Below are 23,698 nucleotides of genomic sequence, written 5' to 3' on the forward strand. Positions count from 1 at the left end.
ACAAGACAACACAGTAACACAATGCAACACCGAGCAGAACACAGAGCTCAAAGTGAAAAATGTGCAAAGAAATTGTCTTTATAATAATAAATACTGTACACACTCTACACTTGCCCTTCACTCTTCTGAAAATGTGCCTCATCATCAGCGCATGTCGTACGTATCCTTCTATAAACACATAAATCTTATTAAGTGGTAAACGCCCCCCGTACTCGGTGCGAACGTCCCACCCAGAGACACCGTTGAAGGGATACATCATGATTAGTGTTGCTCATTTGCAAGACTTGCTTAGCTGGGCTTTTTTTTCCCCTCAGAACGTGCACTAGGTCATTAGTCTTCTTCCAACAAGGACAATCAGTCAGTCGTGTCCTGATTTGTAGTTGATTTTTTTTTACTCGTCCGTGCGAGATTTCACCACGTCTCCCTCACGTCGTATATATACACGTGATGCCAAATATATATATATATATATATATATATAAAAAAAGAAACACTCATGAAATGGCGCATGTCTACATTTCTTACTTAATATTTCATAATGAACTGAATTCAGGTACAACACACACACACACACACAGACACACACACACACACACACACACACACACACACACACAAACAGCAGCTGAGGAGAAATCTAGGGCATTACAAATGGCTCACAAATGAGCACATTTCTAAAAAAGTCAGCAAAAGGAAATAAAATGCTCCGTGTTTCAGTTGACCTGAAAAGAACATTTGCACAGGAAACAGCAAGACATCAGCAAAAAATCACAAAAACACCTGTCGACATTTCTTCCATTTAAATCACACACATGGGTCATTCCTAATGTATTTATAATGCATTATAACCCCTATATTATAATACCTAATTCTCATTGACCAAGTACACTTCATGACCAAAAGTCTGTCTACACCTGAGATTGATTTGTGTCTCTTTTTGAAAATCCCATTCACACCAAATCCAAATTTCAGGTTATAATCATTTCCACTCATCTGGGAAGATGTTCCACTAGATTTTGTGGATATTTCTTTTTTATTTTGTGGAGATTCATTCATCCGCAAGGGTATTGATGTAGGTGACTGGGGTGCAGTCAGCGTTCACATTTACGCTCAATAGGGTTGAGGGTCCGAGTTTTACGGCAGGAGATCTTCCACTCCAACCCATGTATCTTCATGGAGCTGGGTTTGTGCACAATCCTTACGAAAGGTTTTTCTGGCTTTCAATCCGCTGTGATTACGAGAGCGACCTCTAGTGGCAAATCACTTTTACACGCGGGACTGCACGCTGCACAGAGAGCGTTATTATATTTTTTATTTATAATTTTCATCATTTACTCATATATTTTTTAGTTTTTTTCCTTTAGCACATTTTCATGATTCAGAACTGTATTATTTTGTATTTTTGTAATAAAAATTCAGTACTATTTGACATAGAGTGTTTGTTTTTTAGTTTTTTTTTAATCCAGTATTCATTTTAAAAACTAACCACTTATCAGCATGTCCGATCCAACCCAGCTATCGGTCGCTCACTAATAACTATCTTATGGTTGGGTGTCCACAAACTTTTACCTCTACAGCATATGTTTGCGTAATGAATGCAGAGTTAATGGGAGGTTCATAGGAAGAACTTTTGATTCTGTTTCGAACTTTTCATGCAAAGAATCGAAGATGCAAAGATTCTTCGATGCGGCGTCTCTGGAGTTATTAAACCGTGACGAGCTCCGACTTCAAACTTTACTTCTGAATAAATGAGAATTGATCGTGTTGGTTTTTTTTTAACAAACGCAGCTTTATTTCTATTTAAAAACGGTGCTGAGTTTCAGAAGTGAGATTGTGGAGATGTGAGCGTCGTCTGTGCAGCTGTCTAGTCATGACTAAAGCCCTGAAAAATCCGTTCCTTTTCCCCAGACATCACAATCCTTTGCAAATATCGATGCTCTGGCCGCGATATCCTGCGGGTTGTTTCGGCTCCGGTGGTGGCTTTGAGGAGCCTCCTTCAAATATGGATTTGTTGTGTCCCAATTTCACAGAGCAGAAAAAAAAAAGCTGCAAGATTGATGGAGACTCGTATCCTTGTGGGAAGCTCTCTTCTTGTCGAGGAAGCTGTTAGCCGCTAGCCAGCAGCCTGTGCAGCGTTTCTTCCCCAGAGCTGTGTGTGAAAGCATCGGAAAAAAGGTCACTTGTAGAGTAATTAAGCACAAAGCGCACGGCTACCCAGTGCTGTATTTCTCCTCAGAGGGAATGGATTTCAGCAAACAAAGCAGCGTGATACCAAACACACACATTACACTTTATATTTACATCCACAGGCTTCAGATCAAACCACATTTATTTACCACCATAACATAGAAAAGTTTCACTGATGGGTTTATCTACATGATGATGATGAGGATGATGATTATGTTAATGATCATGGTGGTAAATGTGGTGATGAAGCTGATAGCAATGAAGATGATAGGGATGATGACGACAATGGTGATGATGACGATGAAGATGATGAAGATGAGGATGATGTTGACGATGATGCCCATCTTTGTACAGTGCATATAATAAACAGCACAATAATTATTACTTTATAAATAATGATTTATCATTAATTTCTTATGAACAAATAATAAATAAATTATTTTATTAATTTATTTAGATTTAATATATTTAATATTTATATGTATTTAAATATATTAATATATTTGATATATTTAATATATTAATTATTTTCATTATATACTACATCGATGATATTAAAATAATCTGTGTTCTTTATATCTACATATTGTATTTATTTATTTAATAAAATATTTATGATGCAATAGATTTTGATTTTATATTTACAATAATCGAACTCCTAAAATGTTTTTCTTCCGCTACATAAAAAAAAAAATTCACTAGCTTCCTGTGTTTGTATTTATGCTTAGTACAGATAAATAAATAAATAAATAAATAAATAAATAAATAAATAAATAAATAAATAAATAAATGAATCAATAATAGTGGCGTGTGCTATTTTTAAAGGCGTATCTTTCTCCTGCCTATATGTTGCGGCGTGTCTCCTGGCCTCCACTGGGCGGGCTGTTGTAGAGCGAGGGTCAGGTAATGGTGCTCCTGTTGATCAACACACTCCATGAGCTTTGTGTGGGAGGCGGCGATGCTGCACAGGGTCTCAGCGTAGGAGGATGAGAATAAACACGATTCAAGAAGTTCACTTACACAAGCGAGCGCTGACATTCGATCTGACGAGTCTCCATGAAAGGAGGATGATAGATAAACGTGGAGCTTAGGGAGGATCTGGCAACGGGCCGCATGAGCGGAGTCTACTTTACAGCAGTGTGAAAAACGCTAACGATGGTGACGATGATAATGATAACAGTGATGATGTTAAATATAATGTAATGAATATATATATATATATATATATATATATATATATATATATATATATATATATATATATATATATATATATATTATAATCTATAATGTAATATATTTAAAAAAATGTTGTTTATTTATTTGTTGCTGCTGTTTTTTTTTTTTTATTTAGCCTGTTTTCTGACATCTGATGCTCGACTGCAAAAAATTCAAACGTTTTAATCTCCTGAAAGCTTTTATCACTTCCCACTCACATCTAAACATTTTTTTTATTTTCCTTTTTCCTTTATAATCATGCCACTCAGTGAAAAGTGGGAAGAAAGTGGTGCAATATATGCTTTAGTAAAGTCAATCGTCGAAAGTGGGAGGCCCACAGATGTACAGGATGTCTTTAGCATTACATTTTCCCTTGAACTTGAACTAGAAGACCCAAACCTGTAAGACAGTTAGGGCACACTTAACCAGAATGGCTACCACAAAAACATTTTGCAGTGACAAAATCCCATCTGGTGGGACCATCATTTGTTTTCCAACAAGACAATGACCCCAAACACACCTCTAGGTTATGTACGAGCTATTTGTTCAAGAAAAAAAGAGGAATGGAGTGCTGCATCAGATGATCTGGCCTCCATAATCACCCCAGCTGATTCCAGGTTAGATGGTTTGGGGAATGTCTTAGACTGGAAGTGAAGGAAAAGCAGCCAACAAGCACTCAACAGCTTTGGGAACTCCTCACGATTGTTGGAATTAAGGCTGACAGTTGAGAATGCTAAGAGTGTGCAAAGCTGTATTTAAAGCTAAAGGTGGCTACTTAGAAGAATTTAAAATATCAAACGTATTGTGGGTTATTTACCACGATTTTGTTTACTACATAATTTCATACGTGTTTTTTTTCATAGTTCAGATGTCTTCAGGAGGAGAAGAAGAAAGTGTGTCCAAACCTTTGACTGGTACTGAGTGTGTTTATATAACTACACAGTATATACTTTTCCAATCGCCCAATTTTTTTACAACAGTGTGTTGTGTTAATATTCACCTCAAAACTCAGAACGAGGAAGAACTGTGATCTAGGTGACTTTGACCATGGCTGCTTTTAGAAACTGCTGATCTCTGAGAATTTCCACACAATTCAGTCTCTAGAGTTTGAACAGAACGCTGAGATAAACAAACAAAACCCCACATCTGTCCTGATGCAGAAGGTCAGAGGAAAATAGTCTGACTTCTTTGAACCGACAAAAAAACCTACCTCAGATACCCACTTTTTCTCCTACATGGCAATCAGAGAAGCATGACACAGAATGCTTAAAAAAACCTTCGGTTTCTGTCCACATGGATGTGTTCTCTAAGTTTTTGACCTCCACACTTCAGGCTACATCTTCAATCATTTCCCAAAAGTCGCTCATCCACGACGAAACGTCTGAAAACGCTCACGTTCTGTACTGCGCATAAGCAAAATGTGAGATGCTTCGACCCGCATCATTTCCCCTCTGCCGTTCGCACTATCGAGGACAGCCGAAGTCTTCCTCTTCTTCTTTTTTCCGCTGCTCCTATTAGGGGTCGCCACTCTTTTCTTCACTTCTCTAACACACTCTTCATTACTTTGAACTGTTGACCAGAGATACCAAAACTCCTCCACGTTCTCCACCTCTTCTCCCTGCAACCGCACTCCACTTCCCTCCCTCTCATTCACACACGTGTACTCTGTCTTACTCCTACTGACTTTCATGGAGGACAAGCAAAGTCACGTGACTAAAACATGCGTCATCGTTTTTAAAAGCCTTCGTTTTCACAGTCTGTTTTTACAGTCTTTTTCACAGTCCTGGTCATGTTCAATGAAAGTAAAACAAGGTGGCGGATGATGTATGATATCGGATGTACGTTCACTGGGGAAATCTCTAGCCTGTTTTTATGTCCGTTAAAAATATCTCAATTCAACATCAATTCAAAAGAAGCGGAATGTGAATAAATGGTGGGCTGAAGATTACTATGTTTTGAGAATGATTGTTCTGGACGAGCAATTTTTTTAAAAAAAGTGTAGGCGGAGAACGACTTTGGTCTATTCGGATTGATGTGGACGCAGCCCGAGGCTGATGGGATACAACAGTAGAAGATGGCATCAGGATCTTCCTCAGTCAGCCAGAAACAGGATTCCGATGCTAAAACAGGCTTTTTTAATCTTCAGCTCTCATTCTGCGTGAACGCTAACCGAAGCTCTGTCTGTCGCTGCATGCGGTCCGAACAAAGAGACGGATCAGAACCTCTGACAGTGAAGATAAATGGGAACAGGTTGTGTAGTTAAGAGTTAGGAACCCATACGGGAACTCGGACAGGGATTTTATTTTATTATCCGTCTCGTTACTGAGATTTGCGATCGTCCGCATTCTCATTAACTCACTGTTTCACCGATTCTCTCGTCACTGACCTTTCGCCTGTTTAATCCTTCGTGTCTCTCGGATATCTGTTGCGACTCGTTTTCAACTTGAAAACGGTTGCCTAGGAGACAGTCGATAAACACTCGGCTATGCCAATCCTGTAATTAATGAATTTTACAAGAAACAAGGAATCTTCTGGACAAAGGAACCACAGAAACTCAATATCTCATTAATCATTATCTCATATCACATAATAATAATAATAATAACAATAAAAAGAAGAAGACAAAGGATCATTATTGTCATCAGAAGAACAACATGCAAAGAAGGAAGAGGAGGAGGAGGAGGAGAATCATCATAGTCATCGGATGAAGAACAACAACATAAGAAGACGAAGGAGGAAGAAGAACAAGAGAGGGATTGTTATCAAAAGAAGAGTAGCGACAAAACAGGCCAAAGCAGGAGGAGAAGAAGAATCAACATCAGAAGAAGAAAAAGAACAAAATAAGAAGGAGGTGGACGAGAAGGAGAAGAACAAGAAGAACAAGAGAGGGATTGTTATCAGAAGAACAGTAACAAAAACATAAGAGGACGAATGAGGTAGAGGAGAAGAAGAATCATCAGAAGAAGAAAAAGTACAGCAACAACATAAAAGAAGGAGTGAATAAAGGAGAAGAAGAAAAATATTTAATTTCATTCTGTTAATATTATTTATCATCTATAATCTTTTTCCACTGTTTCTGTGGACGGTGTTTGGATTTTGCCCTCAGACTAAAACTGCACTATTTATATAAATACGTTTATTGTGGTTTTATTGTAATAAGCGAGATGGAGTTTGTGGTTGGACATACATCAGAGAGATGAGAGTTCGAGGATTTGGCTTCTCTCACGTCGCATTTGATCCGTTTGCTCAGCCGAATCAGACACTAACAAACAAACCGAGTCGGTGTAAGGCTGCGGCTTTCTTTAATCCAAGTCCAAACTTTCAGATTTTCTCAAATGAGAAATAGACTATAAGGAAATAAAGTATTGGGACACCGGACTTTTCCAGCATATGAGGTTCATCCTTAAATTTTTACCACAAACTTAAAGACACACAATTATGTAGGACGTCTTTGGATGTGGTAGTATTAGTATCATTTTCCATCACTTGAATTCAGAGACCCAAACCTATAGAAGAAGAAAGAGATAAAAGTAAGAAGAGCCTTTTTTTGTCAAATGTACATCAGAGCTCAGTGAAATTCAGAGGGTTAAGGGCCTTGTTTAAGGGCCCAAGAGTGGCAGCTTGGCGATATCAGGGCTTGAACCCACAACCTTCTAATCAAGAAAGCCAAAGCCTTAACCACTGACTCACCACTTCCTCATATAGCAATAATAATAATAATAATAATAATAATAATAATAATAATAATAATAATCATAATAATAAAAGTAATAATAACAACTATTATTATCAATATTATTATTATTATTATTTTTATTATTATTATTGGTGACCTAAAGAAAGGATTTCTTCCCTGGAGGCCGATTCGTCTGGCCTACAGGGATCTGATCTGGCTGACCACGTGGTGTCATTTGCATACTTGATGAAGATGTTGGAGTTATGCAGAAAAGAGAAGCACAGTCATTGGTGAAAAGGGAGTAAGGTAGTGGGCTCAGAACACAGCCCTGTGGGATGCCGGTGTTCAGAATGAGGGTTAAGGATACCTGTTTGCCAAACCTAACAGACTGAGGACTATTGGTGAGAAAGTCCAGAATCCATCTGCATGTAGAGATGAAGATATATAAGAAGAAGGAGGAGGAGGAGCAGAACATCAACACCAACATAAGAAGGAGATGAAAAAAGAAAAAGAACCATCGATGTCATCTGAAGAAGAACAACAACAACAGAAGAAGGAAGAGGAGGAGGAGGAGGAGAAGAATCGTCATCATCAGAAGAGGAACATCAACAGCATAAGAAGACAAATAACAAGGAGAAGAAGATTAAGAATAAGGTGAATCATCATCATCAGAATAATAACAACAGCAATGTAAGAAGAACAAGAAATAGGAGCAGGAGAAGAATCATCATTGTCAGTATAAAAACTTAAAAAAGAAGGAGAAGATGGACACAATCCATTACTGCCTCCCAAAAAATGACTCATAGACTGTCAGTACAAAAGAAAGAAAATAAAATGCATAAAGCCAAAATAAAAAAAATTGACGTAAAGAAATGATTAGATAAGAAGAAAAAGAAAAAACAGAGTGATCTGACCTGAACAGAATTGGTGTTTGTGAGGAAACGCTTTCGCACTGCAGGACACTTCAGTACACTCCAGAAAGAAAAAGGTCACCACGCAGCATCAGCTTTTTAGTGTGTCATGTTTAACGTAGGAACTTTCATCCAATGCATTGAATCCCAAAAAAAAAAGCGAATTAAAAAGGGAAATTGATGTTTTTTCCCCACTCTGAGCTGTGGGAGGTTCGGCTCAGCCAGAAGCCGCCTCTTATTAACCCGTGAAGGCGTCTCGCTGCGCCGCTCCATCATTAACTTCGAGCTCTGGCTTTCCTGCAGATCGTAGATAAGTGGAGACGATGTGGAAAGGTCAGGAGGGATGGGGAGGCATAGTGGGAATTGCCACCACCTCCAGAGATGCTAAACGGAGCATGAATGACTCGTGGAGTTCATGAATCTTAGTCTTGACTTGATGGATATATTTATACATTATGTGCAGAAAAGTTTGTGGACACCTGAGCAAGATTCGTATGTGCTTTTCGAACATCTCGTTCTGTCTCAGTCCCCGTTTGCTGTGACCTCCACTCTTCTGGGAAGATGTTCTACTAGAACATTGTGAAAATTTGTGCTTACCGTAACGCCGGGTACTGACGAGGGGGAAGGAGTAATAAAATATCCCACTCAAGTAAAATTACTGTTACTTCAATTAAATTTAACATAAGAAATAAAAGTATAAAATAAAATAAAAGTAAAAAGATATTAATTTTTTTTTAATAACATTTATTTTTATAAAATAAGTAATTCTACATAATTATTAAAAATAAATTAAATAAATAATTATAAATTTAAATTACATAAAAAAAACAATACAGTCTGTGACTTGAGTCCAATGTCCGTTATGCACTTTTGTGAATATAATTTTTTTTTTTAATGTCATTTATGATAATGAGAGATGGTGAGCGACTTTTCTTTCCGACGGCATTTCACTTTCAGCCCTTTTAGATTGTTTCTTATTGCATTATTATTTTTATTAATTTATTTTTTTGTTTGTTTTTTTGTTTTTACTCAGTAAATTATTATTTTTTTTAAATGTAGTTAAGTACAATTCTTTAAACAAAACATAAATAAAAGTAATACTTCAGATTTTAAATATACAAAAATACAAAAAAAAGACTAAATCACAGTATCGTATTGAATAAATGTGAATGGTTCATTTCCACCTCTGGTTACTGATGTAGGTGAGAAGGTGAGAAGGTCTGGGATCCTGCCAACATGAAAAATGTATCCCAAAGGTGTTTATTTGGGGTTATAGCTTGAAACAAGAGATCTTCCACCCCAACCCATGGAAAGCAGATCTTCATGGAGCTGGATTTGTGATGATGGAACAGTTTGAAGGATCTAAGATGTCCTAAGACAATTGTGTGCCTCCACATGTGCACAAGTTTTTGGGAAAAAACACATAAGGCTGGAAAAGGCAGGTGTCCCAATACTGTTGCCCATATAATGTATTGTGTGTGAGACACTTTGTACATTGTGCACAAAGTGATGTATGGGAATACTTTCTGCATGAAATTTCTTCATGAATCATAGTGAGATGTTTTCTACAGAATCATAGTATCATATTAAACCGTTCCCTTTGTGCTGATTCCGAACAGCCTGAAACAACCTGTGCTTCGAAATCAATTTAGACTTCTTTCATCAGCTAATAAATATTGGAGTCGTAGCCTTTTGGAAAAGTTTCATTTATTTCTCGTTACTGCTCCGCGAAATCCCGACAAACGGAAAGGAAATTCATCCAAAAATAAAAAGCCAACACGCTTTGGTGCTTCTTCTGCGTGTAATGAACAGAGAGGGGGTCAGGCGTAAGCCGCTCGCGTTCGCTTTGAAGTCTCGCCGTACGAGCCGAGCGCTAAATTCGATATCTACACGCGTTTGTCTCAAAGCTAGAGGTCTGGAAGCCGGAGAAAATTCGCCTGTCCTGCTTCAGAGGACAATCAATCTTATTACGGAGTTAAAAAGCCTTTCTTTTCCACCCTATTTCACCTTGAAGTGTTTTTTTTTTCTTACTCTTCATTTTTATTAAGAAGAATGGAACAGATTCCGCACAGGTTATAAGTTCCCGGAGTGAAAAATCTCAAGTTTGACTTTTTGCCTCTCGCACAAATTACCTTGTAACCTTGTACCAATTAAGATATCAGAATCTCTGAGGAAGAAAAAAAAACGCCCCGCATTGAGAGGAATAATGAATTTTTTTTTTCATTTCCTGTTTAGAAGAACTTGCGTGAATGCTAACACGAAACCCCGGGTTTTATTAGCTGTTGGGTTTATTTCGGTATTTCAGAAACGGATCACGGTGTCGAGTTTTTTAACAAGTTCGCACAGCTTAATGTGTTAAAAAAAAAAAGACACAATACCTCTTGCAAGTAAAATTAGCCACAGGAGGACTGGACGGCTTCAGGCGCAGCGGTGGAAATTAATGAATCACGTTTCTGTAATTGAGTGGGATTTTTTGTGTACTTCTACTTTTCAAAGTTGTTGTTAAAATCTGTCCTTTTCTTTAAGTATGTTTTGTTTGAAGTATTATATTTAACCACATTTTAAATCATATCCGTTACTGATTTAAAAAAAAAATAAAAAAAATAATTGAAGGCGGGAAAAAATCGCATCACAGAAACTTCGCCACTGATTAAATGAAGGGCTGAAAGCAAAATGACATCGCATCAAAGGTTATTCAATGTAACTCTGAATCTGCTTTTGAGTTTTTTGTCATAAGTGAAATTATAACAGGATTTTGGTTGTTGTTTTGCTGCGAAAGTTAAAAACTTACATAAGACTCAAGACATGGACTTTAATTTTTTTTTTTGTTGTTGTTGTTGTTGTTGTTATTAAACGTACTTGGTAAAAGTGTAAATTTAAAAATAATACATTGAGATTTATATCTCCTTGTTCCATTTATACGCCTTCCGCTTTCACTTTAAGCAGCTCTCAAATGTACTAATCATCTACACCTGGAGCTCATCAGCCTCCAGGCTTTATAACCACCGTTCCTCACCATGCACATCGTCCGTTCTACAGTTTAGGCTGACGAACATGACTACCCAAGCTACCTTCACTCCGTGTATTAGTTTGGTTTATAAGTATCAGGACTCTGTTTAGCTCTTTAAGCTACTGTCATATCCTTGTGTTTACCAGGATTATCTACACCAAGTCATTGTCTCTGGTTTGCCGTTTTCTGCTTTTGCCCTGTGGTTATTCATTAAAACTCGTTTACTGAACTTCGGTTTCCGGCACGTTCTTCCGCCTGACAAAATCTTAGTTCAGGGACTTTTTTACGTTCACTTGAATGTATTTTTCGACTGGTAACTTTACTTGTACTTCAGTAAAATTTCATTGAAGTAACAGTACTGTGATTTTTTGGGCTACAGAATATCCACTCTTTACAAACGTGATGAGCAGAAAAGCATTTCTCAGGCTCACGTGACACATTTTGGTCTTTTCATTTCTTGTTAAGAAGAATTTGCGAATCACCAATCAGAAGTTAAGAAGAATTTTTACTTAAATGTTAAATGAACCACCAAATCTTTATTTTTTATTTTACCAAAACATTTCTCTACAGTCCAACTGGCTGGAATTGGCTCTAATTAAACTGTAAGCAGATTTATGACCAGCCAAAAAAAAAAGCCATGGTTACCTCAGACTATAAGGAACGATTGCTAAAATGTTTAAAATGGATCATAATTTCCACCACCCACAGTTCATCAGCGTTTAAATGTCTGCTGAGCGTATTTCTGACTGCGCTGCAACGTCCTTATGACCTGTTAACGACTGTATTTATTGACAGCAGTTCTCTCAAGTCTATAAAGCCGGTGCATGATATGGATTTCAGACTAGCGATTTACTGAAGGAACAGGGCTGAGCAGCTAATCACTGGACTGATTAGCGCTAATGACGGGTAGTTAAGGGACGCACCAAGACATCCTGTGTGTTTAACGTTTTCATCCAAAAAAATAAAATCACTGAAGAAGCAAATGATGCTGCGCAATCTGTGCCTTTAATGAATTTATCTATCTGTACGTTATTGAGAAAATAATTTTATCTCAGTGATTTACAATGATTAATTTGTTGGAATCTGATGGGTTTTTCAAAAGCAGATCTTCTAGGTTTCTCTACACAGAACAGCCGTTTATGTAGCATAACATATATTTAAGAAAAATTACCAGATTGAATGAAACTGACTGATAGGAAACAATAATTTGATAAGAGATTTATTACTATGAGAAGGTGGAGAAGAGCCTGGAGAGGTGGAGGTGGGGTCATGACCGTGTTCTCCATGTGCTGGAGAGAAGGGGAATGAAGGTCAGTTTTTCCAGACAAAACCCACCCTCACCCCCCCATGGCCTAAAAATCATTTTCATGCACATGGTTTTGACGTTGTTTCGCTGTACAGCTGTCAGTGTGGAACTTGATTAAGCCGTCAAAAGAAACAGAAGCAGAGAATCAAAGCTAAGCGATTAAAATGCTCTGGAGTGTCCGAGATGATGAAACTCTGAGAAAAAAAGGGGGGGGGGGCTTTTATTTGGCAGGAAACCGAAGCTTTAATTCAATTCAATCAGCCACGTTCCCAGGAAGTATGAAGAAAAATCACATTTCACCTGTTCCTTGTCTCGTAGCGAGCTTTCTGTGGAATAAAAGAATCGTTCGCTAAATGAATTTTCCGAAAGCAGAATGTGTGTTTGTTCACGCGTTGCATCTTATTACCGCTACGAAGACGGACCAGGAAGTGTGGTGCTTTAGTCGGATTAGCATATCCTTATTACCGTGGCGTATTCATGTGTCATTGCATGTGTAATGAGTCGCTTGTTATTGAGCCTCGAGGCCACCTGTAGACCGGGATGTCCGCGTTGTCCGCGTTGTTGTTCAGTGCTGATGCGGCGCAGACTCTCCTGCTGTGGGAAATCGTGTTGCATTAGATTAGCGTCTGGCTGGACAGCGCGGATGAAGTGGGACCACTCGTAATCACCCAGGAGGCAGGTGCACATCAGAACTCGCACCTGCTCTGAGAGAGTGTGCCAGGGACTTTCTGCTTGGAATATGCACACACACACACACACACACACACACACACACCACAAGTGACAGGTATGAATTACGCCATACACTTCTCCTTTATGGCTAATCTTCTAATGTTCTATTGAGGGTTTAATGGCAGAATTACATACACCAGGCCTTAGATCAGACATCCCAGCCAGGTCTTAGATCGGACATCCCGGTCTACAGGTGGCCGCGAGGCTCAATAACAAGCGACTCATTACATGTACAATGACACATGAATAGTACATTTTTATAGAGGGTGGAGTAACACCAGTATGTGCGGCTGAAATGCACAATAATGGAAAACCATCATATGATTGGTGCATCTTTTCGAACATCCCATTCCATCCCCATTACCTGTTAGAATAACCTCAGTTATTTTCTTCTGGGAAAATGTTACACTAGAGTTGTAAGTGCTTGTGGAGATTTGTGCTCATTCAGTCCCCATGGTGTTAGTAAAGTCAGGTACTAATGAAGGTGAGAAGATGAGAAGGTCAGGAGGCCTGGGGTCCAGTCAGTGTTTGCATTCATCCCAAAGGCATTCAGTAGAAGTGAGATCAGAGCTCTATAGCAGGCCACTTAAGATCTTCATGGAGCTGGCTTTGTGCACAGGGGCATTGCCATGCTGGAACAGGTTTGGGTTGAATTTTACAAACATGAATTTTATTATACCGCATCTAGAGATGTCTGATAAAATTGTGTACCTACTGCTTTGTGATAACAGTTTGAAGAAGAAGCACATATGTAGGGAATCAACATTCTCTTTTTCTTTCTTTCTTTCTTTCTTTCTTTCTTTCTTTCTTTCTTTCTTTCTTTCTTTCTTTCTTTCTTTCTTTCTGTCTCAAGCAGCTTTACAGAGATCATGTTCCTCTCTTCTTTTAATTCTCTGTGTGGTGTTTGTATTTGCAGTAAATGTCATCATGTCCACCTCGCGTCCTCCTGTTATTGCAGTTGACCTCACGATCTCATCTCGCTTTGTTGTCCCCGGAACGCTCTTAACTCTCGCTCGTCTGTGTTTTCCGTCTCCAGGGAGGAGGCCATGATGTCCACACACTTTGAGACAGTAGATGATTTGCTGGCATCATTCGGCCCGGTGAGAGACTGCTCCAGGGACAACGGTGGCTGCAGGAAGAACTTTAAGTGTGTTTCCGACAGACGGCTCGATTCCACAGGCTGCATGGTGAGAACTCGGCTTAAGCCTCCTACTATTCAGAAGAGAGAATAATGAGCAGCTACCACGTTTTTATATCAAATTATTATAAGACCAACTAATAATGATAATAATTATGATAATAATAATAATTTATTACTCACTTTAAATTTAATTCAGTTTGATCTGTAGCACTTTTAACAAAAGCATATCAAAGCAAAGCAGCTTTAATGTTAATATAAGCATGTTATGAATATTATAAATGGTAATTATATAAATTATAAAATATACGTTCCATCTGGAATTTTATTTGAGCTCTTTTGAAATTTCTTTGATTATGTTTAAATCTTTAAAAAAAATAACAAGGTGTTTATTTATTAATTTATTAATTATTGTATATATTTATTTTATTTTTATTTGTTTGATTAATAAATATATTAATTTAATAAATATTTTTTTTATTTATTGTTTTTGTTTTTCCAACCCCCAACATTTTTAATAATTTATTAGTAAAATGCTAAATACAATTTTATTAATCTATTACTTATTGATTTATTTTTAATGAGTTAAACTTTCAAAAATCTAAATGTGGAAAATCTAAATGGAATGTGAATTAATGGGATATTTGTAAATAAGTGCAGAACGCCACATTAGATCATCACCTCTGTTTTAATCCCCTTTGTGGTTTGTCCTTTTTCTTTCCCTTTTTTCCGTAATCCTCTCAGAGATCGGAATGAGGTTTTGCTCACGCCGCATTTGTGCAGCCAAAATAATTCACTTTGTGCTTTTTCGGGACTTCTTGAGGACTTTGGAGTGACACTTTTAATCGGTTTAAGGACACACTAATGCCTGCGCTGTCTCAGTGTCGGGACACGGTACTGCAGGTTAAACCTTTTAGCTGAGTTACATATGAGATGAATTGGGAATTGGGAGAGTTTAGCGGAAAATCATACACGTAAGTGATGTCACGGCCCGGCGGTCAGTTCAGGGGAGAGCTTTCAAAAAATTAGACGGGAAAAAAGAGAGTAAATTGAACGTATTGGGGGAAAAAAAAGAGTAAACAAGAACATGTTTAGAGTGGAATTTAATTAGTCTAATAGTCAGGATCCGCTTCGGACATTTGATAGCGAAATATAATGGATTGAATTTGGAAAGTTCAATCTTGTATTAAATGAAAGTTTGGCAAAACTCTTTACATATGAAAAGATTTGATTGGAATTGTTTAATAGAATTCATTATAAGGTAATGTGGTGGTTAATAGCGATGGACATTGATCAAAAAAGGAAAAAGAAGTTATATCTCCTACTCAGTGTTTCATTATTATTTACCCTTCAAATGGAAACCGTGTTATAGTGGAGTGTGTAAGCGCATTGTTTCTGCGTAGGACCTACAGGAAGTGTATTTGTAATTTTATTCAGGAAAGAACAAGATTATGAAGCACACAATTGTACTGGATGTTATTGGATGTGGGAGCATGAAACTTTCCCTTCACTTGAACTCGGAGACCCAAACCTGTTCCAGCATGACAATGCCCATGTGCACAAAGCTCAACTCCATGAACATCTGCTTTTCAAATTTTGGAGTAGAAGATCTCCTGCTGTAGAGCTCCAACCCTCCTCACCTTCTCACCTACATCAGTACTTGACTTTACTAACACCCTTGAAGCTTAATGAGCACAAATTTTCACAGAATCCAGTGGAACATGAGTGCAGATTATTATTAGAGTAAATTGAGACTAAATGAGAATGGAATGAGACGCACATACTAATCTTATGCTCAATGCTCAATTGAACATACAATTAATTCCTAATACAAATATTTATAGATTTAAAGGAACATTGTTGGATTTTTCTTCTTGATTAGATCACTCTCTTTTATAGGCATCATGTGCTAACAGATTTGGGAATGTGGGATATCAGAACAAAGCTGCAATTCCAACGATGCCCGTTTTATTATTAATAACCATCCTGAACACCAAATCCAAACCATCGAGTCCAGTTTATTCCTCAGACTGATTCTTTGGCGTGAATTGACATCGCCCCGTTATTATTACTCGCTCTGACCAGATAACAGCTGCCAAACATAGGCCAAGCTGGTAAGAGCTGCTCGAGCAGCATGACCAAACCACTTGTGCCAAGCTGCAGCTGGTGGACCAGATGGTGCTGGACGCTTCCCATTTCAAAGATGGTTTACCAGTACGGATGACTCGGCGTGTCGTTTGGCAAATGAAAGTTGATTAGAGTACGATCTCACATGTTCACCTCATACCTGTGTTCAATTTCAATGCAAAAAAAAAAAAAACATTTATAATAATTTTAAATATTAAATTAATTCATTAATGAAAAGATTCTGGAGTTTTTCAAAGGAAATTATATATTTTTTATTCTAAATTTATATTTTTTTCAAACTTATTAACGTAATATGTATTATATTATTATTATAATATATATTGTTGTTGTTGTTGTTGTTCTTCTTCTTCTTCTTCTTATTATTATTATTATTATTATTATTATTAAAATACAAATTGCTATATTTGTATTTTATATTTTATATTTTATATTTTATATTTCAATAGATATACAATAATATATATATATATATATATATATATATATATATATATATATATATATATATATATATATAATAAATTTAAATGGACAATTGATTTATTATTTATAAACAAATTATTTGGTGTTTTATTTTATTAATTCTAGAACCTCACAGCATACTTTTTGTCCATTTCTTCCTGCATTTAGTGTTAGTTATGCAAGCTGCTATATTATTTAGAAACCACACACTATAAACTTTTCTGTCTTTAATAAGTACGATATCTGAGTGTAATAATGGCACTGGAAAATCCTGAACAAACTTCACCTTTGGAAACTCCACCATGTTTAGATTTGGTTAAGTTGCTGGTGAAGCACTGATATACTACTACACAAGGATTGTTATATAATTGCGATGAATTATTGAGAATCAATTCATTACTAGAAAATTGAAAATGTAATAGAATTAATCAGCACCTTCTGACCAATCAGGATTCAGCAGTGCTCTGAAAAGTTCACCACTTTCTGGTTTGATCTTGGTTAGAAGAAGAGACTGTATTTGTTATATTTTTCCAAAAAAAAAAAAAAAAGAGAGCGAAAAGGAACATACAAGACCATCAGTGTGAGATCAGGAAGTCATGAAGTGTGAGTCATGAAGTGGGTGGTGATCTTCCCACCATTTACCCTGCCGGCTTTTCGAAGGAAGCACGGGGTCATGATCTTGTTCTCCATATGCCAAGACCATTTTCTCCAAGAGCATCGGTCTTCTCAGTAATCCTGTCAAAGCTGGACAGAGCTCTGAAGGTCTTGAACTCCCACTTTCAAGACGGAGCTGCAGAGCTCAAATCGTTTTCTTTGCACATTTGGAGGACTTTCCTTCTACATGAAGGTTCATTTTTTTTCAGAGTTATTTTAAGAAAACATTTTGGTATTCAGTTGTTGGAAGATCTAATGTTCATCACTAGGCTACTTTTTTACATTCTTAGATAGTGGGACTTTATTATAAAACACTATCTTGTAATTACGACTTTGTAGTTTTGTTGTTGGATCTTAAAACTAGGGCTTGATCTCGTAATGATGACGTAATTATATCTTGGATTTATTCCATTGATTTCATCATGGTTACCCAATATCTTGTATTTACAACTTAGTAGCATAATTATGCTCAAACTTATACCTTATAATTTTATAATTGTAACTTGATATTTTATACATATCATATAGTACAAGATATGAAAAAAGTATTGGGACACCTGATGTTTCCAGCCATATGTGGTTCTTCCCAAAACTTGGAGGCACACAGTTGTGTAGGAAGTGTCATAAAATTTAAAATGTAATTTTTTTTTTGGAAGTGGGAGATCTTCTGCTATAGAGCTCCAAACCTATTAATAAACAATTTTAAAATAAATGTGAACGCTGACTGCACCCCCAGAACCTCCTCACCTCACCTACATCACCATCTGACTTTATTAACACCCTAGCTGAATGAATCTCCACAAATCTAGAGGAACATCTAACCAGAAGAGTGAAGGTTACGATAACAACAAATGGGGACTAAATATCAAATGTAATGTTCAAAAAGTAGATACTGTGATCTTGTGTCCACAGACGTTTGTTTATATAGGGTATGTAAAGTAGCCCCTGGAGATTCTTCTCATTGTTCCTCCAGCTCCTGAAAAACCTTGAAAATGTTTTTTCTACCATGGAAAAATTAGATATTTCTAAAATCTTCACAGTTACACTCCAAAATCTAGTGGAACATCTTCTCAGAAGAGTGGAGAATTATTACAACAGAAAATGGAAATCTTGTTTAAGTCAGTGAATTTTTTTTTTTTTTTTTTTATGAAAGGAATATAATTTAGTGCTGGAAAAAAAAGAAAAAGAAATAATGCAAATGGGTTAATTAAAAAGCGCATCTTTGAAATTAGCACATCGAGCCCGGTCGTTACGTTCAATCGCTATGGCAATCACATAAAAAGATGGAACGGCGTCACGATGCGATGGCAGCAGCAGATTGCAGTGCAGGCGTCGTTAGCTTCTTAATGTCGCGGATCACGGCAGGTGGGCTAGCCAAGCTCTGATATGTTTTTAATAGACTTGTTTTCATTTGGCACGCTGCGCTTCTTACGTTTAAATCAGACCCTTAATTGCGGCTCTGTTAGCGGACAAACTGGTCGTGACGAACTTCGACCCTTTCCTGATTTCATTCTGCCTTGTAATGATGAGTATGCAAATTATATTCCAAAAAAACACAATTATTTAACAAGCTTTAGGGTCTTTATTGTTTTTGCTTTGTCATTATTTAGTCTGTAAATCAGGGATCTCAAATCTTTTGTGCATCACGGACCAGCTGCAAAACGGTTTCCTGCAGACCACCTAGTAGGGCGTTGTATGGAAGGGTGGGTTTAGCAGGCCGTGATGGTCAGCAAGGTCTTCTCTGCTGACCCAAACACTATTAGAACCAATGACATCTTTCCATAAATATGTCTTAAATAATTCCCAGTAGTCTTGTCTCTTTATTTCAGAGCTTTTCTCTTAGTTGCACTGCATCCAGCATTTTATGTTTATGTTAAAGTTTCTATCCAATCAGATTTCAGCTTTCATGTGTTCCAGGGTTGCCATAAGGCCTTTAGAATCATCAGTAAGTGCGCCTCGGGCTTCAAATATATAACCATGAAACAGTCGCTTTAACCAATCAGATTTTTACTTCCGGGGCCTTCTAGCAGGCGCACAGTAATGTCACCATTTCCACATCCTTGGATCGATCGATCGATCTATCTATCTATCTATCTATCTATCTATCTATCTATCTATCTATCTATCTATCTATCTATCTATCTATCTATCTATCTAACTGTCTGTCTGTCTGTCTGTCTGTCTGTCTGTCTGTCCGTCTGTCTTTTTTTAACCATCCATCCATCTATCTATCCATCTATCTATCTATCTATCTATCTATCTATCTATCTATCTATCTATCTATCTATTCTATTCTATTCTATTCTATTCTATTCTATTCTATTGACTATTTTTCTCCTCCACTAAAGAAACCTGTGGGTGATGTTTGTTGAACATGCTGGTTAGTAATTAGATGTGTAGGAATGATGTTTTCTGAAATGGAGCCGTATGTAAATGTGGATTGTGGCCCTTAAAGGTCAAAATGCACAATAAATAATACAGCGACGGCTCTATAGATATTTTCCTCAGAGGGGTTCTTGTAACCCGGTAGTAACTCTTCTACAGCCCAGTAGAAAGACCTCTGCTTTAAGTGACCTCATAAAAATGAGAAAAATAATGTTTTTTTTTTTTAAAGCAGACTTTAAAATTGCAAATACACTGTGAAATATGAATTTTTTAAAATGAGTTTTAATAATAAATAAATCCCTGATATATGTTTTACTCAGATCTCCTTAAAAAAGTCCTGAGTGGAAACCATGGGAACGAAACTCAATGAAGTGAAACATCTGGCGCATGTTTGAGTTTAATCTGGATTTAAAGAGCATTAAGTTTGTATCTTCTGTACAGAACAGTTTTATTGGAAAATATGACAAATTCTAATTCATTTCTTTACCAACACTGGAAACAGACAATATATTTATTTAGAATCAGTTTGAAATGAAACACTCATTACGCACTTGTTGCCTTTAAACGTTGTAATTCTGACGCTGTCGTTGCAGAACCTAATGCACGGAGGAGAATGAAGCACAAATTCTCAGTAGACACAAAAAACAAATCTCTGTTAAAATGAAGCTTGTAACTGATTCCAAACTCCATTACGAGACGTGACAAGAAAATTGAGCCCATTTACACTTTAAAGAGTTTATTTAGACGTTGGCCTCTGTGGAGGAAGTCAGGATACGACTGATACACAACAAATATTCAGGGTTCTGCTGATACACAACAGTGATTTAGGGTTCAGCTGATACACAACAATGATTTAGGGTTCAGCCGATACACAATAATTATTTGGGGTTCAGCTGATACACAACAATTATTTAGGGTTCAGCTGATACACAACAATGATTTAGGGTTCAGCTAATACACAAAAATTATTCAGGGTTCAGCAGATACACAACAATTATTTAAGGTTCAGCTGATACACAACAATTATTTAAGGTTCAGCTGATACACAACAATTATTTAGGGTTCAGCTGATACACAACAACGATTTAAGGTTCAGCCGATACACAACAATGATTTAGGGTTCAGCTAATACACAAAAATTATTCAGGGTTCAGCAGATACACAATTATTTAGGGTTCAGCTGATACACAACAATTATTTAAGGTTCAGCTGATACACAACACTTATTTAGGGTTCAGCTGATACACACCAATGATTTAAGGTTCAACTGATACACAACAATGAATTAGGGTTCAGCTGATACACAACAATTATTTAGGTTTCAACTGATACACAACAATGTATATTTCATAAGCTTAGTACAAATTATAACAGAACACAACACTCAAGAACACATCACACATTAACACAACATGTCACAATATACCACAAAAGAACATAACACAGAAAAGCAGAAAACACAAAAACACAACAGATCACAATATACCAGTATAGAACGCAACACACAAGAACAGAACACAGCGCAAAAGAACAAAACACAACAAAACACAGCACACACAAACAGAATAAACAAGAACACAAAATGCTACAATACAACACTACACACAAAAGAGGACATTACAACACACCGCAAAGGATAAAACACAACAATACAAAACAGACAAGAGAACCTGGCAATACCCCACACAAGAACACAACACACATCAAAAGAATAAACACAACACAACAAAACACAACACACAAGAACACAACAGAGCTCGGTGTACTGAACCCTGAATGTGATTGTGTGTGAATGGGGAGTTCTGAAAGCTGTGATGTTAGCGTTGTTTTTTTAAACGTAGCGTAGCTCCTGATATTTCATGGCGCTCGGGGCTGCAGTGTTTAACGCGCTGCTGCAGATTTTGTCGTCGAGCTTTTTATTAAAAAACGCCCGCCATTTTCGAGTCAGAATTGCTAATCGATACGAATCGCGGCCTTTTAAGCCGTAACAAGCGTGCCATTGGTATTGACGTTCTGAAATAACAAGTCAATTTGTTCAAAGGTTAGACGGGTCGGTCTGGCAATGGCGTCTCCGTGGTGATACCAGTTTCCTCCCACGTGCACCAAAGAGAAGATGCACTCTGACTCCAGCCTCGCTCAGCTAGCGCACACAACCTGAAACGCACGCCAGTCCACACTAATTACAAAGCTAATGCTAATGCGCGGCTCGCGAGATGAGTTTACAGGTCAGTTGGAGTTCAACAGAAAGGAGACGATACAACACAACACAACACAACACACTGAAGCACAACACACTGCATTACAATACACTGCATTACAACACACTGCAGCACAACACACCACAGCACACTACAACAAAACACAATACACTGCAGCACAACACACTGCATTACAACACACTGCAAAACAATACACTGCAGAACAACACACTGCAAAACAACACACTGCAGCACAATACACTGCTAAGCAACACACTGCAGCACAGCACACTGCAAAACAACACACTGCAGCACAACACACTGCAAAACAACACAATGCAGCAAAACAAACCACAGCACACTACAACAAAACACAACACACTGCATTACAACACAGCACATTACAACACAACACATTGCAAAACAGCACAACACACTAAAGCTCAACACAGCACTACAACACCACACAGCACATTACAAACATTACAACACAACACAACACTGCAAAACACAACAAATTGCAGCACAACACAGCACACTAAAACACAACCAAGCACACTACAACACAGCACACTACAATGCCACACAGCACATTAGAACACAACACAACACACTGCAAAACACAACAAATGACAGCACAACACAGCACACTACAACACAACACAGCACACTAAAACACAACACACTGCAGCACTACAGAGCACACTACAACATAAGACACGGCGAAATACAACACAATAAAACACAACACAGCACACTGCAACACATCACACTTCAACACAACACACTGCAACACATCACACTACAACACAGCACACTGCAACACAACACACTACAACACAGCACACTGCAACACAACGCACTACAACACAACACACTACAACACAACACACTAAACACATCACACTTCAACACAACACACTACAACACACCACACTACAACACAGCACACTGCAACACAACACACTACAACACAGCACACTGCAACACAACACACTACAACACAGCACACTGCAACACAACACACTACAACATACTACAACAAAACACACTGCAACACAACACACTACAACACAGCACACTGCAACACATCACACTACAACACACTGCAACAGCACACTGCAACACACTGCAACACAGCACACTGCAACACAACACACTACAACACACTGCAACACAGCACACTGCAACACACTGCAACACAGCACACTGCAACACAACACACTACAACACAACACACTACAACACAACACACTGCAACACACTACAACACACTGCAACACAGCACACTGCAACACAACACACTACAACACAACACACTGCAACACAACACTACAACACACTGCAACACAGCACACTGCAACACAACACACTACAACACACTGCAACACAGCACACTGCAACACAACACACTACAACACAACACACTACAACACAACACACTACAACACAACACACTGCAACACAACACACTGACACTGACACTGCAACACAGCAACACAACACACTGACACTGCAACACAGCACACTGCAACACAACACAACACACTGCAGTACAACACAACACATAGGAGAGAAGGAGATGCGAGGAATTAGGAGATGAGTTTGTCCATTATTTACATTTCTGTACCTCCTCAAATCCAGATGTGACACAAACTGCTGCGCTGCACTGA

The 23,698-nt window shown here is 37.7% G+C and overlaps 1 protein-coding gene across 2 annotated transcripts in view; it reads left to right on the plus strand.

The window, feature by feature from the left end:
- Positions 1–23,698, plus strand: part of LOC124379039 (astrotactin-2-like) — a 362,618-nt gene that overhangs the window by 226,040 nt on the left and 112,880 nt on the right. For both annotated transcript variants that reach the window (XM_046839046.1, XM_046839047.1), the window contains exon 11: positions 14,077–14,227. In XM_046839046.1, coding sequence (XP_046695002.1) covers positions 14,077–14,227 — 151 coding nt within the window. The remainder of the gene's footprint in view (positions 1–14,076; positions 14,228–23,698) is intronic.

Source organism: Silurus meridionalis, chromosome 25 (genome assembly GCF_014805685.1).
Source record: "Silurus meridionalis isolate SWU-2019-XX chromosome 25, ASM1480568v1, whole genome shotgun sequence".
Lineage (NCBI taxonomy): Eukaryota > Metazoa > Chordata > Actinopteri > Siluriformes > Siluridae > Silurus > Silurus meridionalis.